This window comes from Rattus norvegicus, chromosome 10 (genome assembly GCF_036323735.1).
Source record: "Rattus norvegicus strain BN/NHsdMcwi chromosome 10, GRCr8, whole genome shotgun sequence".
Lineage (NCBI taxonomy): Eukaryota > Metazoa > Chordata > Mammalia > Rodentia > Muridae > Rattus > Rattus norvegicus.
In genome coordinates this window covers 79,308,779-79,336,481 of record NC_086028.1, presented here as the reverse complement: position 1 = coordinate 79,336,481, position 27,703 = coordinate 79,308,779, and the positions used below count along the sequence as shown (strand labels likewise).

The following is a 27,703-nucleotide window of genomic DNA, read 5'->3' as shown; positions in this document are numbered from 1 at the left end:
GGCTCTCACCAGATCCTTTGTGTTTTCCATCAGGGCCTCATGGGTAGGGGCCGTCCGTGCTCCCCGAGCCCGCGGCGCCCCCTCCCCCCCGAGCAGGGGGCGGGCGCCTCTCCCCGGGACTGCGGCGACTACAGGGGGGGACCCCCGGCTGGGCCAGGGCCAGTGGCAGCAGTGGCAGCCCCCGGATTTCCCCCCTTTAACTCGGGTGGCCCCAGGATATCAACAACATTAGCATAGCCCTCCCTCCCCAGCGCGCCTGCGCCGTGACCCGCGCCCCGATTGGCCCACTTCCCCACGTACCCTCCTCTCTCCCCTCCAGCGTGGGACCCTCTGCAGGCTCCGTACTCTAAGGACGGTACCAAGACCAGGAGTCGATGAGGTAATGAGGGCTCGCGGGAAGACGCGGGGCTCAGAGTCAGCAGGAAGAGAAGTTTCTTTCAGCCACTTTCATTTGTACTCTGGCCTTTCTGAGTCCCTTCCAATATGTTGCCTCCGAGAAGTTGTGCTGGGAAAAATTTCCACTCCAGTCACGCCGCTTCCCCCTACACCCGGAAGATTGGCCTTCCCAGAGGAACTCCCACACGGGGAGGGGCTGCCGAACTGAGTGGGAGTGACGTAGCGCGTGAGTGTCGGTCACGTGGTTCGAGGCAGCGCAGGCTCCTTCCGGCTCCCCGCGGCCGAGCCGCGGCGACGAGCGAGCCGCCCTGGCACATGCGCAGTGGGGCTCCACGTGAACGTCTGCGTTTCTCCTCAGACCTGAGGATGCCGCCCGAACGCAGGAGCCGGACCAAAGGAGACCGGAGAGCCGGCGCAATGCCGAGGAGGAAAGCCAGACCCGGGAGCGGCAGCACGCCCGGAAAGGCCGCCCGTTCATCCCAACGGACACTGCCGGCCGGGCCGAAGGCGGCCCCTAGCGCGATATCCGCGGCGGAGGAGGAGAGCCGGCTTCGGCAGCGGAACCGCCTGATGCTCGAGAACGACAAGCCGGCTGCTGAGCGCTGCCTGGAGCAGCTTGTCTTCGGCGACGTCGAGGATGACGAGGACGCGCTGCTGCGGCGACTGCGGAGCTCGCGGGTGAGGAAGGCCTGCTAGCGGAGCGGGCACACGCTCCGGCGGGGCGCGCGGCGGGAGGCGAGGCCCCGGGGGCGGAGCCTGGGGGACCTGTGGCGGCGAGTGCTCAGGTGGGAGGGACCGGCGACCGCGGGCGCCGAGGAGCGCCGTAGCGCTCTCTGCCTCTGGTTCTGGGCTACGAGCTGGCGAGGGCGTGGAAGCTGCCTTTCTCCGCCCCAAAGGGGCTGCGGCACTTCGCATCCAGCAGGCGCTCAACTGCTGGCTTGGTTTGCTGAAGGTTGTCTGCAAAGTAGAGTCGCTCATCTTCGGGCTCTTACACCCTCTGCTGGAACCACACGGGTGGCTGTTTGATCACCTGTCGCGACTCCGTGTAGTGGATGGAACCAATACGTGGACAGACGGCGTAAAACTGCATTTTAATAACATCACCCGGTGAAACCCATGCCCAACTTTTGAGGATGATCGGTGTATTCGCCTCTTAACATACATCTTTGGATGCTTACTCTTTGTAACTATTGCAAACCCCTCGTGATTGATAATTGTTCCACTCTTACTTTTGTTATACACCTGATCCCTGGACAAAGGGTAGAAATGTTTAGAGACACAACAATGGAGAAATCCAACAAGAACCCCTCTCATGGAGCTTGTGTTAGTAGTGGTAGAAAAACAAGATAAAGGGTAGACAAGACTAGTAAAGTTAAAGAGTGTTGGTGGCGAGGAAAATTAAAACATCTGAGAGAAGGATTTAAAGGTATGTGAAGACATCGTTTAGATAGGGTAAACGGGCCACCTCAATGTTCCCATTTCAGCATTTGCTTAATTAACCCTCTGTGTGGGTGCTTGAATGGGAAGCTACAGCAGCCTCCTTTGGGAGGTGGAGAACAGTTGATGTTAGAAGCTGTGGGACAGTTCTGTGTCCAAAGAACGCTTTGATGGGCTTTGAGAGATCTTAAATCAGTAGCACATGTGGATGCTGCCTTTGGTTCCTGGGAGAAGGCTCAGATCATTCAAAGGGGATTTTTTGGTTTTGTTTTTGTGTTTTTGAGGGCTAGGTTTAGGTTTTGAGTGTGGTATAGAGTTTGGAGAAGGTGGAGACAGTGCATAGAACAAAGATCCTTTCGATGAGGATATGAGACACATTATGTTGTGTGGGATTCTCGCGGGCCCTGAGTTCTGTAATTGTTGAGCTTTGGTTTTCTTCACCTGTCCATTTACCTTACCCTTGTTTACTTTAGCTTTCGGTGTGCTTTTTTTCCGTCCTTGGCTGTTCCTCCTTGCCTCTCCTGTCCTCCTGGTGGTTCTGAACCCCTTTCCTGCTTTCTCCTGTGCTGTGGTTGCATTCCATCACACTATTTCATCAGCAGACCAGGAGAGCAGAAGCGTTCTCCGGGCTATTTAAGTATGCAGGGTGGGTATGTGCTAGCACCACTAGGAAAACGCAGTAGCTTGACGATGGTGTGTCTCTAGGGTCATCTGCATGGAAGCTCAGATGACTCGGAGGTGGAGGACGAAGCAGTAGATAATCTTTCTCAGAAGAAGCCAGTTTGGGTGGATGAAGACGATGAAGATGAGGAAATGTAAGTTACCCATTCTGTTCAGAATCCCCGTGGACATTTTAAAAGTTAACTTGTAGATTTTTACAAATCACTGTCTTGGAAAGTATGATTAGGTGAAGAAGCAAGCCGTTTGTCAGCGCAGGAAGCGACGTTTCATAACTCTGTGTCTAGAAAAGGCACTCACTGTTACAGTGCACAGCCATTCCCTGTCTCGTGTGTGTGTGCAGGACAGACCTCTGAAGTCGTCATTTCAGTTTCATCTTAGCGTCCTTCCTCACTGGAGGGCGAGCTGGGATCTACCTCTGTAAAGTGAGGGTCAGAAGAGCAGCTGACGCAGGCCGTGGACTAAGTGATGCATATAGCATTTCTAGCATGGTCCCTGGACTTCAGGTAGAGCGAGCACTGTGTCTAATGTGAGTGTGTTCTGCGTGTCCACTCTAACAGTTTGACCTTTTCTATGCAATGTTATATTGGAAACAAGGGTTGTTCCTTGTATGAATCAAATAGGAATTTACTGAACAGATGATTTTTCTATTTTTCTGCTTTAAGAATGTAGACAAACATTTTTATGAATAAGCTTTTTTGTATTTATAATTCCTTAAAGGTACTTTGGGTGTAGTATTATTTGGTCAGAGACTAAGGACTTATTTTTCCCATGTAAAGTGTGAATTTCAGTCTTAGGATCAGTGAGGGTTTTTGTTGTTGTTGTTTTTGTTTTTTTTTTTTGTTTTTGTTTTTGGTTTTTTTTTTGGTGTTTTGCAGACTTTCTTAACTTGACAGTAAGAAAACAACCCTTAAATTGTGTTGAGGAAAATTGATGGTGATTACATGTGTGTATTGTACATGCTCTTTATTATCTCTGTTTATCTTAGCGTGTCAGATATCTTACAGATTAAGAATTTCAGACTTCTGTTTGCTATAGGTTGAACCCAGATATGTACATGCTAAGGAGAAAGTTGCTATTGAGCTTTATTCCTTCTTGAAGCTCGTGTTTACTGTATGTTTTCTATACCTTTACAGGGTCTCACTGTGTAGCCCTGGCTGGCCTGGAACTCACTGCAGACCAGGCTGCCTCTGCCTCATAAGCGTTGCGATTAAAGGCACACACCACCATGCTTGCTTCTCTCACCTTTCTCGTGCACAGAGAGTTTTCAAGTTTTAGATAGTCAGGTCTTTAAATCTCTTGATTTACTGTTTTTTAACTGTAAAATGCCATTTATTAGAAAGACTGTCCCTTGCTAATAAAACACAGGCAGTATTTGATTATTTGTTTTTTGTGTATTTGACTTACCCAGGATATTTTGGAGAGAGACTTGAATGGTGTCTAGGAATTGAGGATGAATTTTCTCAGATATCTCCAGAATGTATGAGAGACTTCTGAGGAAGAATGGAGAGATATAAATGAAACATTCCACATCTTACACTATTTAACTTTAGTTCTAGTTCAGTTCTTTTCAGAATATTAAAGGCAGCTTTTTGCAGATCATTTGGAATATGTTTTTTTTTTTTACTTCATAGAGTTGACATGATGAACAATCGGTTTCGGAAAGATATGATGAAAAATGCCAGCGAAAGTAAACTTTCAAAAGATAAACTTCAAAAGAGACTTAAAGAAGAGTAAGTATCCTTTCTCCTGTGATTTACCAGGAGGCATATAAACAGCCATTTGTTTTTCGTTGCTTAGCTTTTGGCTGTAATGGCTTTTTGGATAGTCATATTCCATGAAAAGTAGGCGTTGCTTGTCTGGTGACTTCATGTAAGTATTTTGGGCAGAGATTACAACAAATTAAGATAATTTGAAGAAAAAACTTGCAAAACTTGAAATACTATCACTTATATATAGTCAATAATATATATCACTTATATATAGTCAATAATATATTCATTTGTATGTAGTTAGTCCTCTCTATTTGAACCCTTTTCCCCCAGACAGGGTCTTCCTGTGTAACCCAGTCTAACCTTGAAATTCTAGAATCTCCTGCCTTAGCCTCCTGAGTACTGGAGTTATTGGTAAGTACTGCCATGCTTGCTTTTCACCAGGATGTGAAAAATTACAAAAGTAAGTACCCATTGTATATGGGTTCAATTTAAAAACAAAACAGAACTTTTAACCTGTTAGCTTTATTTATCTGAGTAATTTGTATTTTCACAGTCTGTGAGAGTAAGATGTGAATAATGTGATACTTAGGCCTGAATTCCTCAGTATGAATCAGTAACCGTGAGATCACGAGACCTTCCATGTTGAGTATCACATCTAAGGAACTAGTAGCTGACCAGTCAGTATCACCAACACACTTGCCCTCATTACTTTGTTTTAACTTGATAATGATTTCACTATTTTTGTTTGTCTTTAAGAACGTTCACTCTTTACTGTGTATGAGAGGCCAACAGACAACTTTCTGGAGTCGGAAAGTTCTCTCTTTCTACCATGTGGGTTCCAGGGATTGAATTTAGGTCACTAGGCTTGCTGACAGTGTTGTTATTACCTGCAGGTAGACCAAAGGAGTCCTACCACTCCTTTTCCCAGTCTCTTACCACCTGGCCTGGCCTCAAACTCACTATCGAGCTGAAGCCTTGAACTTTGACCATCCTGCTTTCATTTTTCTAAGAGTTGGGGTTACAGGTGTATGGTGCCACGCCTGTGTTTGTGGTGCTGGGGATTGAGCTCAAGCCCTGTGCATATTGGGACTTTAATAATGTTTTAAATACAGTGTTTTTATCTTTTTTTGACTTTTGCTGTTTGAGACAGAGTTTCTCTGTATAATCCTAGCTATCTTAGAGCTTGCTATGTAGTCCAGGCTGCCCTCAAACTCCTGCCTCTGCCTTTCTGGTGCTGGGATTAATGTGTGACATCATGCCTGGCCTAATGTTCTATAAAAATCCTTATGGGGATTGAAATTTAGGACATGTTAAGTAAGCATCATACTGCTGAATATATTTCTGCCCCCACTCCTCCATTTTGAAAGATACTTCCTAAGTTGACAATATGGCACCTTGAATTCCCTTGGTAGTTCTGGCAGGTCTCAAACTTAATATCCTCTTCCCCTAGCCTCCCAAGCAGTTGGCCTGTGTCACTGGGCCTGAATGAGACTAGTGAAGTTTTGTATATCTAGTCATTTGTTTTTAGACATTTTTCTGTCAGACATGTTCTTTGTGTATCTCTGTCTTCTGGCATTGGTTTATAACTACAAAGAGACAACATAGTTCCCAATATCTAGGATGAGCTGATACGAGCAAATAGGACAGCCATGTAATTGAACATAACTTTAACAACAAATATGGATTTAAGTGTACTGTATCTAGTGATGGTTTCTATGGTTCCTGAGTTTCCAGTACAGAGAGCTTGGGGCCATTTTGTAATTTTTTGTTTTTAAAGGTATTGATTTCGGAAGAGATCTTGTATGTGCTCTAAAGGGCGCCAAAGGTTCGGTGGAGTTACTGCAACACTTGCTTTTCTCCTTAGATTCCAGCATGCCATGGGAGGAGTACCAGACTGGGCAGAGCCTGGAAGCAAGCGGAAGACATCTTCAGATGGTGGGTATTGATGTTTCTAAGCAGTAGGCCCCTTTCCATGTGTTGGTTTATTGGAGTTTTCCCAAACTTTTAAAACTGAAGTGTTTTAGGTGAGCCTCCCTCATTCATGTTGGTTTTAAAGTCTGACATTTCTCTGAGTAAAGTCCTTGTTTTTGATAGCATGATCTTATTTAATACAGGTTGAGCATGCTTAGTCTGATACTTGAAATGTTCTAGAATCTGAAACTTGTAGAGCTGTCAAATCTGAAACATCTGGAACACACTGGCTTTTTGAAGCTAAGAGTGGGAAATCATACACCATGGAACTGTTTCATGCACAGAATTATTAGAAGTATCATTAAGACCACTTTTAGGCAACATGTACAAGGTGTATATGAAACGGATGGGTTTCATGTTTAACTTTGGGCCATTCCTCAGCTTCTTTCTTACGTGTGTGCAGGTACTTGGAATCTGTGCTCCAGAACAATTCTGGTCCTAATCATTTCAGACAAGGGATAGTCAACTGTAGCATCTTACTTATTGTAAGGAAAATAGAGGATAAATGAGTTTTGTTTCTATTTTGATAGGATCGTGTTGTTATATGGCTTGATATTAAGGAAAAATAAGTGCTGCTTGATTCAGAGCTCCTTCTGAAGATACCTCTAACTGTTGTAGCTGTCTACCCAGAAATGGGATGTCTGTCAGCAGAGCAGATTTCAGACCAAGCCCAGATGATAACATAAAAACTGCAGGCTTTTAGATTAGCTTGTGTTATTAAATATTTTTTACTTTAAACTCTCTTGAGTTTAAACAGTATAAATACAGATGGCTTAGTCAAGATCTGATTTATGTGAAGTTATTAAGCTTAGAATTAACATTTAAATTTGTCATATATCCTCAGACTTACATAGGAAGCGCGTAATATCTTTTTATTGGCCTCACCAGGAAGTGATATATGATATTCATGCATGCTTCAGACAGGATTTGCCAGGAAACTCTTGAGTGAGCTATGTAGACCAGACTGGCCTTGAGTTTAAAGAGATCTGCCTACCTCTGCCTCTGGAGTGCTGGGATTAAAGGCTCAGACACCTGTCATTTTCCTGTACTATATTTTGGATGTTTTTTGGATCTGTCACAACATCCAGTGGAGGCTAAATTTTAAGTACTGTGTTCTAGAATCTCCATTGATTATTTTTTGGTTTTTTTTTGGAACAGAGTTTCATGTAGTTTATTCTGGCCCTGAACTCAGATGGCTTGTGGCAGCCCATTCTCTCCTTCCACAGTGTGGGTCCTGGGCATCAAACTGGTAGTTAGGCTTGGTGGCAAGTTCCTTTACCCACTTAGCCATCTTGTTATCCTTCACTGAAGCGCTTATACACTGTTGGCTGGCTTTGCTCTTTTCCATGTGCGCTGTTAAGGTATATGTCTGTCTATTCCATTGCTAATGTTGTCTTGATTATGATTTGCTCTTTTTAAATGAAATGCTGGCTTTATTTAAACTTGATTTCCTTCTATCATAGTAACCATTTGTATGTCTTTCTTCCCAGTCAAGCTGTAATTGTGGTGTGTGCACGAATAAAAGTGCAGAGTCATCTTTTATCTTTTTTTTAAGTTGTGTTTTCTTTTGCCATTTTCAGTTCAAAAAGTAGTTGAGGTTGTGAAGCTGGAGTAGAAGTTGCATTTGGAAATAGAGAGGTTTGGGGTAGTAAAGGGCCTTCTGATTGATTCTAAAGATTAGCCTTGTGGGTTTGTCTGACTCAGATGAAAGTGAAGAGGATGAAGATGATTTGTTGCAAAGGACTGGGAATTTCATATCCACATCCACTTCTCTTCCAAGAGGAATCTTGAAGGTGAGAGTTGTTGAAATTGGGACCTATCCAGTTACCTGTGATATCTAATCTCCTTCTATAAAAGTATGGGTACTCCTTGTATGTGGGGTTAGTGTTTTTCTTGTCGTTTTGCTTTAATAAATATTTCTTCAGCTTTTCTTTTCTTTTGAAGAAGTGATTGAGAGCTACTTAAGTATGCCCTACTTAAGTCCACATGAGGGCCCTTGTGTTTCTTTTCCTTCCTTCTCTTTCTGCTTCCATCCCAGCCTGCTGCAGTGACTGGGCTCTTCATGTCCACTGTACATTATTCTGTGAACTATTCTTGACATAGTCACATACATAGTTCTTGACATACTAGAGGGAGCTTTTATTTAATTATCTGTGTATGTCAGGAATATGAGCGCAGATACCTTCAGCCAAAAGGGGCATAGATCACTGGAGCTGGAGTTTCAGGCAGCTGTGTACTATTTGATGCGGGCACTGGGAACTGAACTTGGCCCTCTGTGAGAGCACTGTGTACTCTCAACCACTGAGCCTTTCTCCAGGACCTAGACGGAGCTTTAAAGATAGTTTCAGGTCCTGTCACTTTTACTTTTTGAAATCTTTTGTATTCCTATCATAGTCTACAGTGTCCTTCATGGTCTTTCTCAGGCCCACATCCTCAGCTTCATGTCAGACCTCTTTTATCCTAGTTGTTCTTCAGGTCCACACAAGCCTTTGTGTTTCTTAAACAAACTGGGTCCTTTCTTGCCTTTGAGCCTGTACCGTGCTTTCTTCTGTCTGTGCCTTCTTTAGGCGCTCTGGGAGGACATGACCCCAGTGCTTCCATTACTCGCACCAAACCTTGTTTGCATTCATTAATTGTAGTAACCTGTGCTTCCCTAGGTCAGGGCTTCAGCTAACTATCTGTCAACTGAACAGACCCTTGTAATACACATTTTCCTTTCTGTAAAATGTGCTTATGGAGATGGGACAGTGGCAGTAGTAGTATGGTAAGTTAATTAGACAAGAATGATGCTGTCCCCGTTCCCGCCCCATTGTACTCCTCTACTGTAAAGGCTCTTACTGTGCCTCTGTATCACACTTGTACTATGGCACACATGCCCTTGCTCACACACCATTCACATACACAATAATAAGTAAAAATGAGAAATAATGAAGCCACATTTTAAAAAAAGTAACAAAATTTAGTTTCAGTAATTCTGAACACAGACAATGTATATTTCGTGAAATTTTAATGTGTGTGTGTACCTCTAAAAACAAGAGGCAGCTGAGAAAGTCCAAGTGATATAAGAGGTCGCCATCCTTTTACACTAACCACACATGTCCTTGAGGGATATATAGTAACTGGACTGTAGAACTGTGTGGCCAGTGACATAGAGCCTCTTCTGCTTGTGTCAAAGTAGGCATTTAGCTGACATTTCTCCACAAGTGCCAGTCTCTTATATGTCTTTGGGGCAGTACTGTGTACTGTACTAGTACTTAAAAATGCTTGGTACCTTTAGACTTCACTGTAGAAAGGTGTATCAGACTGTTGATTTACGAACCAAAAAGTGGGAACATTTACTTCAGTTGCCTTTCAGACTTTTTTTTTTTTTTTTTTTTTTGAGACAGAGTATTCCTGTGTAGACCAGACTGTCCTGGAGTTACCTCTAGAGGCTGTGTAGAGGTTGGCTTCGAGCTCAGATACATCTGCCTCTGTCTGTGCTTGGGTTAAATGTGTGGATTACCACACCCAGCTCCAGTTTCAGACTTTGAGACAATAGTCTATTGGTATGTTTGTTTCTGGGCTGTGGTAAGGCAGAAAGAACATCATGTTGAGGGCATAGAGGAGTTCAGGTAGTTGCCTCCTAGTGGCAGGAAGCAGAGAATACAAGAGGAGCCCAGGAAAAAAATACAGTTTCAGGTATTCAGAGACCTTTCCTGCAGTTAGGCCTCTCCTCAAAGGTTTCCAGCCCCTTCCGTTATCTTCACACGTATGTCTGTGGAGGGCACTTCTTGTTCAGAGCTTAAAAAAATGGACTTAACCCTTCACTTCGTAGACAGTGCAGATGGATTCTGGGTAGTAGTGACTTAACTGGTGCCAGAACCACGGTCTTCTGATTACTGTTGAGTTAGGCATTGTAAGCGACATTTTTTTTTCTTCTTTAAGTGGCCCTTTAATACAGTTCCTACTTTTACTGCTACTTCATAACTAATTTTGCTATTGTTATGAATTGTAATGTAAATATTTGATACAGGACTGTTGTGAAAGGGTTGTTCACCCCCAAAGTCAGGACCCACAGGTAGAGAATACTGCTTTAAGAGATGCTAACCCACTTGATTGGATAACAGTTCCAGCTTTTTGTTTGTACAGATGAAGAACTGCAGGCCTGCCAATGCTGAACGTCCTACCACTGCTCGGATCTCATCAGTACAGTTCCATCCTGGTGCGCAGGTGGTGATGGTCTCTGGGGTAGATCATGCTATCTCACTGTTTCAGGTATGCGGTTCTAAATGAAGTCTTGTAGTGAAGACTGCCAGAATATAGGGTCTGTGGAAATAAAAGAAACACTTGTACTTTCTTACAGGTTGATGGCAAAACAAACCCTAAAATCCAGAGCATCTATTTGGAAAAGTTTCCAATCTTTAAGGCTTGTTTCAGTGCTAATGGAGAAGAGGTTTTAGCCACAAGTATGCACAGCAAGGTTATTTATGTCTATGATATGATAGCTGGGAAGTTAATTCCTGTACATCAAGTGAGAGGTAAGACTTCTGTTGAACACACAGTCATCTTCAACCTGAATTTACCAGTATTTATTAGTATGTTTAATCCCGGGTGTGTATGTGTGAGTGTCAGACAGGCAGATAGAGTCTCCCTGTGTCTTCCTCATTTGCTCTCAGATTCACAGATTCACCTGCCTCTGCCTCCCAAGCCAGTGCCATCATACAGCTAGCTCTACATGGGGCTCTTAAAAGGAAGCATTTGTTTAGTTAATAGCATTTTACAATTGTCTTCTGTTGAGGAACTATGCTTAAATGAGGCCAGTGAACTGATTAATTAAACCCTTAGGGTAAGTTCATAATTTACATGTATACATTTTTTTTCTAGACTACTTGGCTTTATTTGTACTTGTTAATTAATTGATTTTTCTTTCTTTGCTTATTATCTTTATTTTGTGTTGGGGACCAAACCTAGGCTTTTATGCTTGTAGGCTAGGATTCTACTTTAAGCCTTTGTCCTGATACCCTGATACTGTATTAAAACATTTTTTTAGAGACTGGGTGTGGTGGTGCACACCTTTAATCTCAGCACTTGGGAGGCAGAGGCAGAGGCAGAGGCAGGTTGGATCTATGTCAGTTCAAGGTTAGCTTGGTCTACAAAGCAAGTCCAGGATAGCCAAGGATACACAGAAACCCTGTCTTGAAAATTTTTTCTATTTTTTGTTTTATGTATATGAGTGTTTTGCTTCCCTGTATGTATGTGCTCCATGTACGCCTCTGGGTTTTGGATCCCCTGGAGCTGGAGTGATGCCAATGGTTGTGATCCTTCATGTAGGTGCTGTGAACTGAACTTGGGTCTTCAGTAAGAACAAGTGCTCTTCATTACTGAACCTTCTCTAGCACCTCCCCATCCATCCATCCATTTATTTATTTATTTATTTATTTTATTTTATTTTTTTCTTTTTTTTGGAGCTGGGGACTGAACCCAGGGCCTTGCACTTGCTAGCCAAGTGCTCTACCACTGAGCTAAATCCCCAACCCTCCCCTTTTATTTAGAATTCTTTTCCTACCTCCCTTCCTTCCTTCCTCCCTCTCTATCTCCCTTTCTTTGTTCCCCTCTTTCCCTCCCTCCCATCCATCCTTCCATCTCTTCTGGTTTTCCTCTGTATGTATCTTTTTCCTTCTGACTACCACTCATATTGCCTATTGGCTTTGGATGCTAGAAGAGGATGTCTGATTCCCTGGGACTGAAGTTACACATTTTTGTGAGTCACCATGTGGGTGCTGGGAACTGAACCTGGGTCCTTTGGAAGATCAGCCAGTGCTCTTAACTGCTAGTCCATCATCTCTTCAGCCCCCTGATATTTGGTTTTAATTTTAGCAGTTGATGTGGTAGAACAAACATTTGTGGCTCTTCTTGGCTACTTTGTGGGTTCTTTTTTCCACCCTTTCTCACCCTTTCAATTCCCTAACACTAGGAGAGAATAAAAGGATAGAAAGGAAAAGGGGTGGACTTACCGTTAAACTATTTCACATTAGTAGGAACATCAAGTTCCTGGGGGGCAAGTTTGATCTTCACCATCAGGATATCTAATTATTATTTCTCTTCCTCCTCCTCCTCCTCTTCTTCTTCCTCCTCTTCCTCTTCCTCTTCCTCCTCTTCCTCCTCCTCTCCCCCCCCCCCCCCCCGTGTGTGTGTGTGTGTGTGTGTGTGTGTGTGTGTGTGTGTGTGTGTTGTGTGTACACACAACTACTTAACAAATTGCAACCCATAGCAGCCAACAGCTCCTCAAACTCTTATGGCCCTAGCATTTATTTATTTATTTATAGACCCCGTGAAAATTCCCCAGAATTCCAGATATCGCACAATGGCAGAAACTATCTGCTTTTGGCAAAATCATGCACCTGCATCATCCATGGGTACTGCCCTTGCCTTTAATGGTCTAAATAACTTCTTATATTTGATATTTGCATACTGAAATGCCAAGGTTTCTATCAACATCTGTCTTGCATTAGGGTCTGATATGCCTTTGCTTCACAGTTGAGAGTAATCTTTGTAAAAAAAAAAAAAAAAAATCGGGCTGGAGAGATGGCTCAGTGGTTAAGAGCACCCGACTGCTCTTCCAGAGGTCATGAGTTCAATTCCCAGCAACCACATGGTGGCTCACAACCATCTGTAAAGAGATCCGATGCCCTCTTCTGGTGTATCTGAAGACAGCTACAGTGTACTTATATAATAAATAAATAAATCTTTAAAAAAAAAAAAAAATCAATGAAGGCTTCTCCAGAGCTTTGTATAACCTTTGTAAATGAGGTAAATTTTTCCTCAACTTTGTCCCAAGCTCTTGAAACAGCTAAGCAACATTGTTCTTTGCCTGTGTCATCGAATAGAATCTGTTTTTTTTTTTTTTAAAGATTTATTTATTATGTATACAGCATTCTTTGTGCCTGTAGACCAGAGGAGGGCACCAGATCTCACTATAGATGATTGTGAGCCACCATGTGGTTGCTGGGAATTTAACTCAGGACCTCTAGAAAAACAGCCAGTGCTTTTTTTTTTTTTTTTTTTTTTGTTCTTTTTTTTCGGAGCTGGGGACCGAACCCAGGGCCTTGCACTTCCTAGGTAAGCGCTCTACCACTGAGCTAAATCCCCAGCCCCCAGCCAGTGCTCTTAACCACTGAGCCATCTCTCTAGCCTCGAATCTGTTCTTGTGTATCAGAGTACTGCCCTTCACCCAGCAACTGGTCTTTACTGTATTTATTCTCCTCACCTATTTCACTGTTAAGTATTCTTTGCTTCTTCCCTTCGTGGGCTGGCTTCAAGTACAGCTGTCCCCAATCCTTTCCAGCCACGGGGAATAATTTTATTTTGAGTAGCCCAGTTACTTAGGATTTGTTTTCCATAAGGCAAGTGCATCCCATATGAAATCATGGCCTCCTAAACACCTTAGATATTTCTTTTCTGTAGGATGCCATCCTATCTCATCATAACCTTGATCCATACCATTAGCAGGCATATGCTATGTGACTACTGGGAATGCTGATGGTGGTCATCTCATTACCCTGAGCTGCCCCTCCTCCCACTCTGGAGGCATAGTTGGTTCTAGATTAACCCTCTCAAAATGGGCTGTCTCATCCAACTGTCCGCTGGCCTTTTTAGGATTTCTCTGACCTGACCACCCTCTGCTATAGATTCTTTCCCCCTTTTCCTCCTGTGGAAACTCCTGTGCTTTTGCTCAGTCACCTGAATGGAACCTTTTTGTTCTTTTTGGTGCCTCTCACCTCCCAAGGCTTCCACTTCAACCTGCAGTTTTACCAGTTGCACAGCCAACTCTGCAACCCTCTCAGAGACGAGAGTGGAGTGAACTGTTTTGTTTTCCTATTTCAGCCATTTGTTGTTTCTCAGGTCCCTCCATTTCCACCTGTACTTTCCAGTGCTCGGTGATTGTCCCAATCTCTTTTGAAACATTGTAGGGAGAAGAAAAAGAAAACAAACAAACAAAAAAAAACAAACAAAAAAACCAGAAAATGCCCTCTGGGAGCCAAGCAGGGGATATTCCAGCAGTAGCAGCCATGATAAATCTTTTGCTGATGTCTTGAAAAGAAAAATCCATCCCTTTGCTCTCTTGGGTTTCTGTATGCTATTTGAACTCAAATGTCTCATTCTGCCTAGCCCCATGTTTAGGTGCCACTTGTAGCTGGAGTCAGGTACTTTGTGGGTTCTTCTTTCTTCCACATTTCTCCACCCTTTCAGGCTCCTAACACTAGATAGAGAAAAGGAAAGGGTGTGACCTATTGTTAACTACTTCCTGCTGATTAGGAGCAAAGAGTTCTTCGGGGTGAATTTGATCTTCATTTTCAGGCTATCTAATTTCTTTTTGTTTCTTCCTTGTGCATGATGACTTAACAAACAGCAGCCAGCATTACACACCCTCTGAAATTCCTCAGAATTCCTAATGTCACAACCACAGAAACTTTTTGTCACTGGCAAAATCACACACCTGCTAGAGAGCACCAGGTAAATCATAGTCCGTTTCTGTGAACAATCTGAAGCAGCCCATATTCCACACCTGGGATTAAAATGACAACATGGTCTTATGACATTTCTATGTTTCTTAAACCCAAGTTCCAAAATTGTCACTCACTGTACACATCAGCTAGGGATATAGAAGACCTGGCTTCTACTTCCTCGGGCAGATTGTCCTCTGATACACAGGGCTTTATATGTTTTAATTTTAATGTTTATTTTAAATGTTGATCTATACTTGGAATAAAGCACTTTTTGAGAAGTAAATTTTAAAGAAGGATTCCCCCATCATCTGTTTTCTTTAGGCGTTTTATTTACCCTCATCCATTTTTTTCTCTGTATTGTCCTGCTTATGCTACCTGAAATATAGGTGACACCTTCATGGTTTTTTTTGGAAACCAAAGCTGGCCTAACAGTGTTGGTTGGCTTAACATACATCTTATGCCAAAGAGTTGACACAGCCATAGGTTACTGCGGTCTTCCTATTGCACTAGTGTGGCTATATTTGTGTTAATGGACAGTGAATAAGACTAAACTAAATAGACATTTATGCTTATCTTCAGTGTTTCTAGTCTGTTCTTTTCTGTTTCCTGTTCTTATCTTTTCCAAGTTGGTTCTTTGTGAAATCCCAGCAGTTGAAGTTTGGATTTTGTAGGTTTGAATCTGCATTTCCCACTGCATTAGGTACATTTCCTGGTCAGTGGATGTTCTTTGTTGAAAAGCCTAAACCAACTTATATTAAAGCAGAAAACTGTTTTGACAGCTACTATATTTGCGGTTCTCAGTATCCATGGCTCAAAACCATCTCTAAGCCCAGTTCTAAGGTATCCAACTCCCTTTTCTGGCCTCCCAGGGCACTGCACACACATCCATGTAGGCAAAACACTCATACACTTAACAACCACCACAAAAACCAAAGCAGGGCCTGCGGGATTGCTTAGCAGAGAAAAGTGCTGCTTGCAGGGTTGGGCATTTAGCTCAGTGGCAGACTGCTTGCCCTGGGTTCGGTCCTCAACTCCAGGAAAAAAAAAAAAAAGACAAAATAACAAAAGTGCTTCTTGCTGCCCAAGTCTGATGATCAGGTTCTGTCTTCATAACTCATGATAGAAGGAGACAAAAAAAAAAAGAAACAAAAGTATTCCATACTTAAGGATTTATTTATTTTTTTATTTTTTTGCTGTGCTGAGTTTTTAAACCAGGCCTTGATCCTGCCAGGCAGGTGCTTTACCACTGAGGACTATCATCAGCTCTGTGGAACTACTAACCTGGTCCACTCAGGAAGTTTAGAATATTTCATTAAGGCGGGAAATTGTTGACTAGGATATTAAAACTTTGTGAGCTCTTGGCATAAATGCTTGTATGAACAGTGAAAACAGAATTGATTCAGATTTTATGTTCCATTAACCTGTCAAGGCTTATTATAACTTGAGCAGTTAGAGGAGGTCTGAAGGGTCCTCAGCTGCCTTTCTAGAAGCCCGGTCAGTAGTTGTACGTTAGCAGCTTGAATTAAAAATTCGTAGTTTTGACTGGGCAGCATGTTTGCATGGCTTCCAGCATTTAGTTGGTGCCCACCTAAAATCCCTGCACTTGAGGCAGGAAGAGCAGTCATCTGTGGTTACCAACTAACTTAAAGGCTCCCGTGGTCTTAAAGAATCACCCCCATTGTGTACAAATGAGTGATACTGGGAAGTCTGGTCTGCCTATTCTCTCTGGCTTTCCCCTTCCCTTCCCTTGTTGAGTAAGCCGTTTGTACCCATGTTTCTGTGTCCTTTCTGTTAGACTATTTTATCGTGAGTACCTTGGCTCTTAACTCTGGCAGGGGCAGACATTTCTCTTTAAGTGGGTGAGCAGACTTTCAGCTCTGTATGCCATTTCAGGAAGCTAATCAATTCCTAAGTGCACTTTAAAGTTAGGAGTTTGTGCTTTTAAGGTACAAAACTAAACATTATTTTCCCATTCATTATGGGTAAATAAACCAGATATTTTGACTTTCTCTAATGGCAATGGATTTCCTTTCTGTTAATGAGCTGTGTACAACAAACTATCCCAGTCCTTTTAGTTAAAGTATCATTGCTTTAGCTGATTTGTTTGCTGTTTGGAGAACTACTTCTCTGCCCTGCAGCTGAACTGTTGAATGATAATCAAGATGAAGTTTGCCAGCTATTTTGAAATGAACTTCTTTCTGTTTGGGGTCTTTTTGATGTTAACATGCAATCAGATTTATTCAGAGCTTGGGTTTTGCTTACTTTGTTTCTTGTAGACATTTTAAAAGGTAAGGGAACTTAATTGTTATTAGAAGGTAGATGGAGTTCTTAAAAGTCACTAAATCTTGATTGTTTCATCTCATTTCTTAGGTTTGAAAGAGAAAATAGTGAAACGATTTGAAGTCTCCCCAGATGGCTCCTTCTTGCTCATAAGTGGCATTGCTGGGTTTTCTCATTTGCTATCAATGAAGGTGAAACATGTAGTCTCTTCTTGTTTTCCAGTCGGTATTAAGGCTAGGGTTAAGGACAGTCTTGAACTTTTAACTCAGTGTAAGGTGATTTTGTTTTGTTTTGTTTGTTTGTTTGAGACAGGGTTTTGCTATATAGCCCTGACTGGCCTCCAACTTGTAGAGATCCACTTATCTGTGCCTCCGGACTAATAGGATTAAAGGCTTGCACTAGGACAGCTGGCACTCAGTGTGCTCTTAAATCTTCTCAAGTAGAGAACTTTGGAAGAAGTTATGGGCAGTTGGGGGAAAACTTTCAACTAAGAAAAATAGACTCAGGGCTGGAGAGATGGCTAGTGGTTCAGAGCACTGGCCACTCATGCAGAGTATCTGAGTTCAGTTCTCAGAACTCTCATGCTGGTTTTCAATCATCTGTAACTCTAATTCTAGAGGATTTGTTTCCTCTTCTGGCTTGTACAACAGGTACAAGCATGCACAGACATTGCAGATAATACAACTATACATAGAAGATTTATAAAATTAGAGTCAAATATTTTTGGAAGATAGATATAAGCCTTCTAATATCTGGTAAATAATTACTCTTTTAGACCAAAGAGCTGATAGGTAGCATGAAGATTAATGGAAGAATTTCAGCATCCACATTCTCCTCAGATAGTAAGAGGATATATACCTCTTCTGGTAAGTTTGAATATATTTATGTTTCAAGTTTTATTTAAAAATGCTGCATAGTTTTCTATTTATTGTTGTAGTAAGAAAATCAGATATATTTAGTATTCATTTTCTGTCCTTGCCAGGTTAGTTAAGGAATAATAATGGCGACGGGGTAACCATTTGTTAAGTAGTGTTTACGTGCTTGCTGCATGTATCCTTACTTCAATGTGGGAAACGTTTCGAGGAGAAAGTAAAAACAAGAGTTTTACTGAATTTTCACTGGGAAAGTGAGGTTCTATGTAGGAAGGCAAACCTTGGAACAATGTCTACAGAAACGGAACGGATGAGAGGGAGTGGGGAGCCATCTTTGAGGTGAATGAGGTATTATATGCCTAATAGGATGAGAAAGTGTTGTAGGAACAAGGAAAAAAGATTGATCGGTTTTGGGAACTAGATGGACTTTTCATCGTGGAAATATTTGTGGTCTCTGTATTTAATATCCTTTTTTCTTAAATCTTGCTAAGTTAGGGTTTCTATTGTTGTGATGAAACACCCAAGACCAGAAAGCAAGTTGGAAAGGAAAGGGTTTATTGGCATATACTTCGAGATCATAGTCCATCACTGGAGGGAGTCAGGACAGGAACCCGAGTAGGGCTGGAACCTGGAGGCAGGAGCTGATGCAGCGGCCATGGAGGAGTGCTGCTTACTGGCTTGCTTCCCCTGGCTTGCTCAGCCTGTAGACACCAGTTTAGGGATGGCACTATCCACAATGGACTTGGATTAGAAAATATCCTACTGTTGGATTTCATGGAGGTCTTTCTTCCACTGAGGCTTCTTTTTGACTCTATCTTGTGCCAAATTGACACACAAAAACCAGCCAGTACACTTGTTGACATAATTAGTTCTCCCAACTAATATGTGCTCTTTGCTCACCTTTAATATTCTTGTCAGTGACTTGAAACAAACTGTAGTTAAATCACAAACTCTTGTGGTCTGGATCAGTTCATTTCCATTTACTTTTATTGTCATTGAAAGTGAACTTATTTACAGTGTGTACAGCCTTCTATGACAGTCACACTCGTGCTTGTTAGTATTGCTTTCCTTTTCATGCTTTTGCTCCAGTTAAACTTTAATGTTTTTAGTTTTCTGGAAATAGGGTTTAGATCCTAGTGCTATTAAAGAGTAACTAAAAGTGTAAGTTCACTTGCGATTTAAATTTAAGCAAGATTAGCTAAACCCTTCTATGGCTTTTACTTTCAGGGAATGGAGAAGTTTATGTGTGGGATGTGAATTCAAGGAAGTGCATTAACCGATTTCTTGATGAAGGCAGTTTATATGGATTAAGCATTGCCGCGTCAAAGAATGGACAGTATGTGGCTTGTGGGTGAGTAAGATAGTCACACTGTGCTAATGAGAAGAGGTTTAGCAGTTAAATACACTAGATAGTACATGACTTCACTGCCAGCTTAGAAATAGGAAGTCAGTAATTGTAGCTGAGCCTTTTGTTTTGTAAAATTATCTTGATGTATCATTAATATTGGCAGGTTGTCAGCTTTTTAGCAAAGAAGACGCTAGACTACCTTAAATCCTAATATATTTTCATAAATTTAGAATACTCCTTTTATCCCAGCAAGGTTTTTGTCAGTCTACTTAGCTTCTTGCCATTGAGGAGGTAATACAACTTGGGTTAATTTTCTAGTCCTTTAGCTGTGTAGTATAATGTATCATCTTTGGAAATAGCATTTGTTAGTATAGTAGGTGTCTTAGTTGTTGTTCTTTTGCTGTGAAGAGACATCATGACTTTGGCAACTCTTATAAAAGCAAGCATTGAATTGGGACTTGCTTGTAGTTTTAGGAATTGATTTAGTTCATTATCATATGGCAGGGAGCCGTGGTAGCATGCAGGCAGCTGTGATGCTGGAGAATTAGCTGAGAGTCTACATCTGCGTCCACAGACAGCAGCAAGAAGGGGGAACCATTGGGCCCTGCTTGGGTTTTTGAAACTTTAAAGCCCACACACAGTGACACAGTTCCTCCAACAAGGCCATACCTTCTAAGCCTTCGCAAGTAGTACCACTCCCTGATGGTTAGGCATTCAAATATGTGAGCCTGTGGGGGCCATTCTTATTTAAACCACCACAGTAGGTACTTAAAAATATTTCCTAAAGCATGTTATTGGGTGTTAGTGGAAGAAAAATGGTTTATATTTCGGAAATGACCTTATTTTCCTACCTGATTTCTGCATATACAGGTGGAAGGAGGAGCAATTGCATTAGTGGTAGTTTCAAAGTAACTTACAAGATCATGTTAGCTTGTCTAATTTTGTTAGTAAAGGATGATATGTATTTGACCTTAGTTTAAACAATAATTGAGCTGTAAATAAATTACAGTTAGGTATTTCCTGCCCTGGAGTGGGATGTTAGTGGTGGGTAGAAGGGTGGGTCTAGCTGATCAGAAATGTAGCTTATTTTTTCAACATTAAAAATTGGGGGTGGGTGGGGATTTAGCTCAGTGGTATAGCAAGCGCAAATCCCTGGGTTGGGTCCCCAGCTCTGAAAAAAAGAAAAAAAAAATTGGGGAAGCTTCTTGTAAATATCTCCAGCAAGTTTGGGGCCTGGGAAATAAGTAGAACTGAGCTGGAAAACCCAGAGACAACTGCAACATGGGTTGGACAGGCAGCTCTCAGTGTTTAAGTGCCTGATAATCTTTTAAGTGTTAGGCAATGCCCAGGCTTGCTGCTGCTGGCTTTTAGTCACAGAAATTGAGAATGCTGAGGCTGGAGAGTCCAAAGTTCCAAGGCCAGGCTGGCAACAGTGAGACCCTATACCAAGAACAAAAAATAGAAGAAAGAAAAGGAAAAGGGCTGCAGGTATACTTTTAGCATTTATGTGGATGTATGTGAGAATGGCCTTAGGTTCAATCCCCAGTGCTGCAAAACGACAGAAACCAAGCAGTAGGAATACTGGAAGTCAGGCAGTAGGTGCTGTGGGAGAGCGCTTGCCTTAGTTTTCCAGTTTATCTTGTTCATCAAGTAGTCCATGGCAGAGTGGGCGTTTGATCCGTTCTTGATTTGTGACAGTAAAGTGGAGATTCTGTGCTTTCCACAGTCACCAGTGTGCTCATCTGTCTTGCAGAGGGTGTTTGTTTGTTTGTTTGTTTGAAATCTGTTTTATTTCCTTTCATGTTTGCAGTTCTAAGAGTGGAGTGGTAAACATATACAATCAAGATTCCTGCCTCCAACAAACAAACCCAAAGCCAATAAAAGCAATAATGAACCTGGTTACGGGTGTCACTTCCTTGGCCTTCAACCCTACCACAGAAATCTTGGCAGTGGCATCAAGAAAAATGAAAGAAGCTGTCAGATTGGTAATGACTCCTTTTACCCTTTTCTCTTAGTAATTTAAAATTTCATGTTGAAACAATGAGTGATAACAGAAATGTAGTGTTGACTTATTTTAAGAAGTGACTTCTGGCCTGGAAATAGGGTTTATTTGGTAGCGTGCTTGCCTGGAATACTTAAGGCCAATTCCCAGAACCAAAACAGATTGGGAATGGTGACACATGCTCACAGTCAGGGCTCTCCGAGGCTGTGTGGTAAGCTGAAAGCTGGTCTAGTGTACATAAAAACCCTGTCTTAAAAAGCCCAGACCAACAGCAACAAAATGCTAAGAAGTCCGTAGCGATATTCGTTGGGAGATTTTGGGTTCGACTACTCATTGTGTCAGCGTACATGGCCACCAGATTTTGCAGGGTCTTATTCTATTGGAAATTCTGAGGAATTCTCTTGTTAGAATTTCTAAAGTTATAGTCCTCATTTTCAGAGGCTTCTTCTAACATATAAATTAGAGAACATGTTTAAGGCAAGCATTTAATTGGCAGCTTCTTTACTTATTTTCTAAAGACCACAACGGAGTGGAGGCAACTCTTCACGTTTGAAAGTAAGTTGTTGCCATAGTAAAAGTGCTGCGGTTCACACGGCAAGCTAGACGGGGTTTGAGGGCCTTGGGCCTCAGGCCACCCCAGTTCTGATGATTTAGTGGGAAGACACAGGACCCAGTATTTGGCTGTTTATGGCTAAGATTTATTACACACATAGGATACTAAGCAGCATCACCAAAGGGAAGAGCAACACAGGTAAAGGATGGGGCAACCCGGGAGTCTCCATGGCTGCACACTGAGTGTTTCTCACCTATGCAGCTCTTTAGAGACCCAGTGCCCAGAGTTTTTTTTTGGTTGGGTATTCATGTGTGCCTGGCATTTGCTGAATTCTAGGTGCCCAGGAGTTAAACCAGGTATTAGGCATAAATCATTTCATTTACACAACTGATTTGGGGTACTGGGCCCAAGCGTAGTATTCATTTGTAGCAGGTATGAATGTTTACCATCCAAGGGCCATTCACACAAGAAGGTGAAAACACTGCCTCAGGACCACGCTGTCTTTGGTTCAGCCTTAGAGTTCAGTTTAAATGGCACCCTCATAGCTGGAAGTTCCCTGCCCCTCAGAAGCAGTTTCTTCACTTAACAGTCGTTTGCTCAGGCATACGGACTCTGTCTAACTTTGAGTAGCAGTTATGCTAGTGCTATGTAGCACTGGCAGTTTGTTTTAGAAAGACTTGTTTTTTCACTTCATTTTGAGTATGAACTTAAATGATAGTGTATATTTTATGAAGATTTACAAAGAACTCTTCAAAACAATTCTATGTAACAGCCCTTCATAGGATTTATTTATCCTGAGTCAACAGTTAGGAAAGGGCAGAATTATGATTTCAGACTTTATCCTCTTTCTGATTTGTTGATATAAGGTTGCAGGTAGCATAAGTTAACCTTGAGTTCCTGACCCTCTTGCTTCCATGTCTCAAGTGCAGCGGTTAGAGGTGTGCACCACCATTGCCTCGTTTAGATACTACACTCCTTATAACACAGTTGTATCAGGCAGTATGACTGGGGAAGAGACGGCTAAGCTCCTGCCTCTGTTATGCACATATCAACCTAGAGCTCAGGGGCCATGTGTCCAATGATAGCTACTAGTGAGGCTCAGCATGTTTGTAGATGACAGTGGTGTATTGCAGTGTTAAAGGTTGGACACCCCTAGTTGTGTGCATTGTCGCTATGGCCTGTGGGGTATAACAGAATTTGGTTGTGAGTTTGTCTTGTTAAATGACTCTCAAGAGTTACTAATTCTTGGGGCTGGAGAGATGGCTCAGCGGTTAAGAGCACCGACTGCTCTTCCAGAGGTCCTGAGTTCAAATCCCAGCAACCACATGGTGGCTCACAACCATCTGTAACAGAATCTGATGCCCTCTTCTGGTGTGTCTGAAGACAGCTACAGTGTACTCATATATAATAAATAAATAAAATATAAAAAAAAAAAGTTACTAATTCTTGTGACTTTTTACTCTACTGGGGTTGTTCTTTGTTCTTCGTTCTTTTTCCTCATTAGTGTCACTGATTTGCTGGCTTCCTGTGTTGGATGTGATGGACTGATTTCTTCTCAGGTTGCTTTTGTTCACTGTTATTCTCAAATATATTCTTTGCTGGGCTTTCATGTTTGAGACCTTTTTCTTCGTCTGTGTAGTGTTTTTTCAGATCACAATTCCCTACATTTATATTTTTGACCCTGGTCACCCCCTCCTTACCTCTTTGATCTTGCTTCCTTCCCTACAGGGATCCCTTCCTCTTAGCTAGTGCTCTTCTCACCTCATGTCCGTCCATTGGAGAGATTCCTTGTGCTAGCTTACCCTTGATTCTTTCTCCTTCCTTGGTGTTTTAGGTTTGCGTCTTTCCTTTCCCTTTTTGTTTTGTTTTTGTTTTTTTCTGGACAAGATTTCTCTGTGTAGCCCAGACTGTCCTGTAACTTGCTCTGTAGACCAGCCTGGCCTCAAACTCTGAGAGATCTGCTTGCCTTTACCTGAGTGCTGGGATTAAAGGCATGCACCATCATGCCTGGCTTACGTTGGGCCTCTTGATCATATCTTAATGCTTTTAAAAATTATGTATGTGGGTGTTTTGCCTGCATATATGCTCCATCTGCATGCCGGTACCCATGGGGGTCAGCAGAGAGTGTCAGATCCCCTGGAGTGGAATGAGCCACACCCTCATGCTGGGAGCTGAGCCACAGTCTCTGAAGAGCAGCCAGCACTTTTCAACGTTGAACCGCTCTCTAGCCCCTGTGTCTGAGTTTTTGAGTATTATTGTACTTATTTTTCTTTATTGATGTTTGAACATAGTGTTTTGTCAGCCTTGTTCTCTAGTCTTGATATTTTTCCTTCTCTTGGTGAAACTTTTCCACTTTCTTTTTCTTTCTCTTTCTTTGAGACCAGATCTTACCATATACTCCTGGCTGTCCTGGAACTAGTGATAATAGTTTGCCTTCAAACTCAAGGAGCTCTGCCTGCCTCTGCCACCTTCAGTTAAAGGTGCCTGGCTGGCTCTCTGATCAGTTTTGCCTAGTAAGCTTCTGAACTCTCTTTAGACTTCAGACGCCGTCTCTGATTTGGTATCTTGAGTTGAAGAAGTCTTTCACCTCTAAGAGAGGAGCAGCTAGCTGCTAAAATAGTTATACTCAACTGAGAAATATAGAAGTATATTTAAAATGGATTGAAGACTACTGACAAATCCCCAGTAGAAATAAATAAAACAGATAAATAAATTTTAAAAAACAAAACAAGCAAAAAACAGAAAATGTAGAGTGCTGTCAAGTTTTAACAAATCAAAATAAAAACCAAAAAAATCAGAAATTTCACAGTGATGAAAAATTTAAGAAACAAAGTTAGAGATGATATGGTAATTAAAGTCTTTGCCATTCAAGTGTGAAGCCCTGAATTCAAGTCCTCAGAGCCCTTTCCAGACTCAGTGTGAGATGGGAAGTGGATGCAGGGGAATCTGTGGTGTAAGCTCTGTCTCAAACAAGGTAGAAGGCAAGGACACTGTCCTCCATGCAAACTGCTCACCCACATGAACATGACACATAAGCGCGCGCGCGCGCACGCACAGACACACACACACACATCTAGTTATTTGGCCATATTTGTGGAGCAGTGCTTTCATGATTTATATCAAGATAGAATGAAAAAAAAAGGATGAGTTGCTAGTGTTTTACTTTAAGGCATTTTATGATCTTCTGCAGGTTCATCTTCCTTCCTGTACAGTATTTTCTAACTTTCCAGTTTATAAGAAGAGTACTCTTTCTCGTGTTCAGACCATGGATTTTTCTCCCAGAGGTGGATACTTTGCCTTAGGGAATGAGCAAGGGAAGGCCCTGCTGTATAGGTGAGTATTACTTATATGTAAGAGTCTGGTGTCTAACAAACTGCTTTTGAGTGTGAAGAGTGTGCATTCTCAATTTTACAGTTATGTAAAGAATTTTTTCTTTTAGTTATTGCATCTTCAAGCCTGACCCTCATTATCTAGCTGCATTATCCTCCTATAAATGTGTCACTGGCAGAAAAATTGACAGTAGGAGTAAAAACTGTGTGTGTATGTTGTATAATAATTATTGTTTTCCCCAGTAACTTTGATTTTTTTTTTAGAATGCCAATCAAGGAAAACACTTTAGCAATACTGTTTGGTAGTTTGAGAGATTGACTTCTGCTGAGTTGACAGCCACTTTTAATCTACTGGATTTAAGTGAATTAAAGAAAAGAAAAGAAAAAGATTTTCTGTCCTTGGAGCTGTAAGCTATAAATAAGGGTGTTAGTCACAAAGAGATCCAAAAATTAGGTCATCTATCTGTGTTTCTCTTCTTTACCCATTGCTAAAATAGACAGCCTGACAGGTGGAGCTCCAAGAACTGAAACTTTGAGTGGGAGCCTGTCCTGACGTGACAGCCCCTTTCCCTGAGTCAGGTGCGAGTGCTCCAGGGGGTGCTGCAGGCCGCAGGGAAGGAGGAATGGAGATTGGTTTTACAGATGGTTATGAAATGAAGATACAGCAGACTATGGGCTCTATTATGAAATGAGAATGAATTATATACCAGGGTAATTATGTCAGTCTCACTTCAGATAGTTTGGGATTGAATGCAGATTTTACTAAAAAGAGGAGGCGCTCTGAGAAAGCTTGTTTGTTGTTTTAGAACTGAACTGATCTTTAAGCCCCAGAAGCATTGTGTTTTTCAAATTGTGCTCTAGAGTGAAACTGTCCTCGCTGTGCTAGGGATTTGCATTGACAGCACTTGGAGTTAGTGTGGCCGATGAGGGGTATTTTGTCAGTCCCAGTTTGATCCTTTGGAGCCGACATAGATTTATGACATAGGATCTAAACACATCTGCTTGTTGAAAATGACTGGCCTGGAAAATGACATCCACCTCTCCGCCGTCTTTCTAAGTGCGGCCTCCTGGGCTCAGGTTTAACTACCCTGTGGGTAATTAAGCAGCTATCTTTTCCTTTTTCAGGTTGCATCATTACTCAGACTTCTGAAGATTTTTTTTTTATGAAGTAAGAAAATTTTCTTTTAAAATAATTACGTGGGTTTTAGGGTGTATCGTTTGGCTTAGAGGCACCTTGTTGACTTCTCTCTGTCTCTGCTCCTAGCTTGTTTAGGGAAGTGGGGTGCAAATGACAGGAACTGTCTGACTGACCCGAACCTGCCTTGGGAATCTCTAATCCCCAGTCACAATGGTCTGCCTCCTTCTGAAGTTACATGTTAATACTGCATTCAGTAATTGTCACCAAAACTGCAGTTCTGAATGTGTAACCCACAAAAAGAGACGAATTGACAGCGCTACAGCTGTGCGAACTCACGCTCTGTAATTGGTAGAGCTCAAGAATGAAATGGACTTTTGCTGGTCATTGTTTAAAACAGGGTGTTTCCTATATGGCTACATCTTAGACCTGACACAGGGGTGTCCTGACACTGAACTTGGCAATTAATCTTACCACAGCTGACTGTTTCACCTTAGATTTGTGAATGTTGAAGGAGAGTACTGATAAGATTTCATCAGAGAAAAAGATTTTTAAAGATAGAAGGATCTTGGGCAAAGTGAAGAAAGCATTCTAGCTATCTTGCCTCTCAAAATGCAGTGGTGGTCCATGTTGCTTGTGACAGCTAGCAGTTATAAGTGAGTTTATATGACTTTTTCTATTCTTTTTCAGATTCAGTCAAAACATCCCATCTCTACATCCCAGACATTTCCAAGTGTGTGTGATAATATATGGATAATGACTTATGGAATCTGCTTAAATTAGCAGCAGTGTCTTAATAAATGTATGATAGCTTTGTTTGACAATAAGTGTACATGATTCTTTTTAATCTATACACACAGTCAAGAATGTGATTTGGATGCATTTTCTTTAAAACTAAATGTGAGAAAGGGAAATGGAAACCTGTCTGTAATAAAAAATAATATAGGTGGATATTTTCATTAATGTTCCTCCTGTGTACAGATCTGGCCAGGCTTCAGAGCAGTCACCATTTTTTTTTTTTTTTTTTTCTTTGAGATGGTTTGTCTCTGTAACTCTGGCTGTCTTGGAACTTGCTATGCAGACCAGGCTGACTTCACAGAGATCTGCTTCAGCCTCCAAAGTGCTAATACTAAATAATAAACATATTAAATTGTATATGCCACTCCACCTGGCTCTAGCACCAATTCTTTACTCAAGAATTTTTATCTATGTATATAGGTATAAAAATTGGTATATAAGCATTTATTTATATAATTTTACCACCTAGGGTAAAAAGCAAGTTTGTATACTAAAGAGATAGATGTAAATGTTTATTACATAAAGAATTGTTTCTTGGCTGAATTTGATACTGGAAGACACAGTTTTTGATTTTGTAATCACAGATGAGAATGTTGTACCTTAATACATTATAGAAAATGGAAGAAGTAATATTTAGGACTGTTTCAGAAATTAGAAATTCTGTTCTAATCCTTATTAAACTTTAATTACTAAAACATTTTAT

At 41.7% G+C, this 27,703-nt stretch overlaps 2 protein-coding genes across 28 annotated transcripts in view; one reads left to right on the top strand and one right to left on the bottom strand.

Moving 5' to 3' along the window:
- Nucleotides 1-441, bottom strand: part of Mbtd1 (mbt domain containing 1) — a 56,275-nt gene extending 55,834 nt beyond the window's left edge. For 8 of the 24 annotated variants that reach the window (XM_039087680.2, XM_039087688.2, XM_039087693.2 and 5 more), the window contains exon 1: nucleotides 10-220. Coding sequence is in view for 2 of the 24 variants with exons in the window: in XM_039087685.2 (XP_038943613.1) it covers nucleotides 10-30 (21 nt within the window). In the remaining 22 variants the exon portion in view is untranslated. Of the gene's footprint in view, nucleotides 1-9; nucleotides 247-300 lie in introns of those variants that run through there. The other 16 variants (XM_039087681.2, XM_063269849.1, XM_063269851.1 and 13 more) reach the window with 8 other exon arrangements.
- On the top strand, nucleotides 241-27,697 carry Utp18 (UTP18 small subunit processome component). 4 transcript variants are annotated; one of them, XM_039086056.1, is made up of 15 exons: nucleotides 241-379; nucleotides 755-1,074; nucleotides 2,539-2,648; nucleotides 4,146-4,244; nucleotides 6,091-6,161; nucleotides 7,902-7,990; nucleotides 10,326-10,451; nucleotides 10,540-10,714; nucleotides 17,054-17,154; nucleotides 17,739-17,829; nucleotides 19,063-19,186; nucleotides 20,994-21,168; nucleotides 24,929-25,071; nucleotides 26,193-26,235; nucleotides 26,893-27,697. In XM_039086056.1, the coding sequence occupies exons 2-14, from the start codon at nucleotides 763-765 to the stop codon at nucleotides 26,215-26,217; spliced, it is 1,641 nt and encodes a 546-aa protein (XP_038941984.1). In that variant the 5' UTR covers nucleotides 241-379; nucleotides 755-762; the 3' UTR covers nucleotides 26,218-26,235; nucleotides 26,893-27,697. The 4 variants fall into 4 exon arrangements, with proteins under 4 accessions (XP_038941984.1, NP_001128511.1, XP_063125178.1 ...); NM_001135039.2 differs by lacking the exon at nucleotides 241-379 and having other exon boundaries at nucleotides 725-1,074; nucleotides 26,893-27,695; XM_063269107.1 differs by lacking the exons at nucleotides 241-379; nucleotides 755-1,074 and adding an exon at nucleotides 1,103-1,822.
- The last annotated feature ends 6 nt before the right edge of the window (nucleotides 27,698-27,703 follow it).

Coding starts and splice junctions, on each gene's coding strand:
- Utp18 (XM_039086056.1), top strand. CDS start 763: ATGCCGCCCGAACGCAGGAGCCGGACCAAAGGAGACCGGAGAGCCGGC. Junction 17,830..19,062: donor GAGGATATATACCTCTTCTG/GTAAGTTTGAAT, acceptor TTTTACTTTCAG/GGAATGGAGAAGTTTATGTG. Junction 21,169..24,928: donor TGAAAGAAGCTGTCAGATTG/GTAATGACTCCT, acceptor GATCTTCTGCAG/GTTCATCTTCCTTCCTGTAC.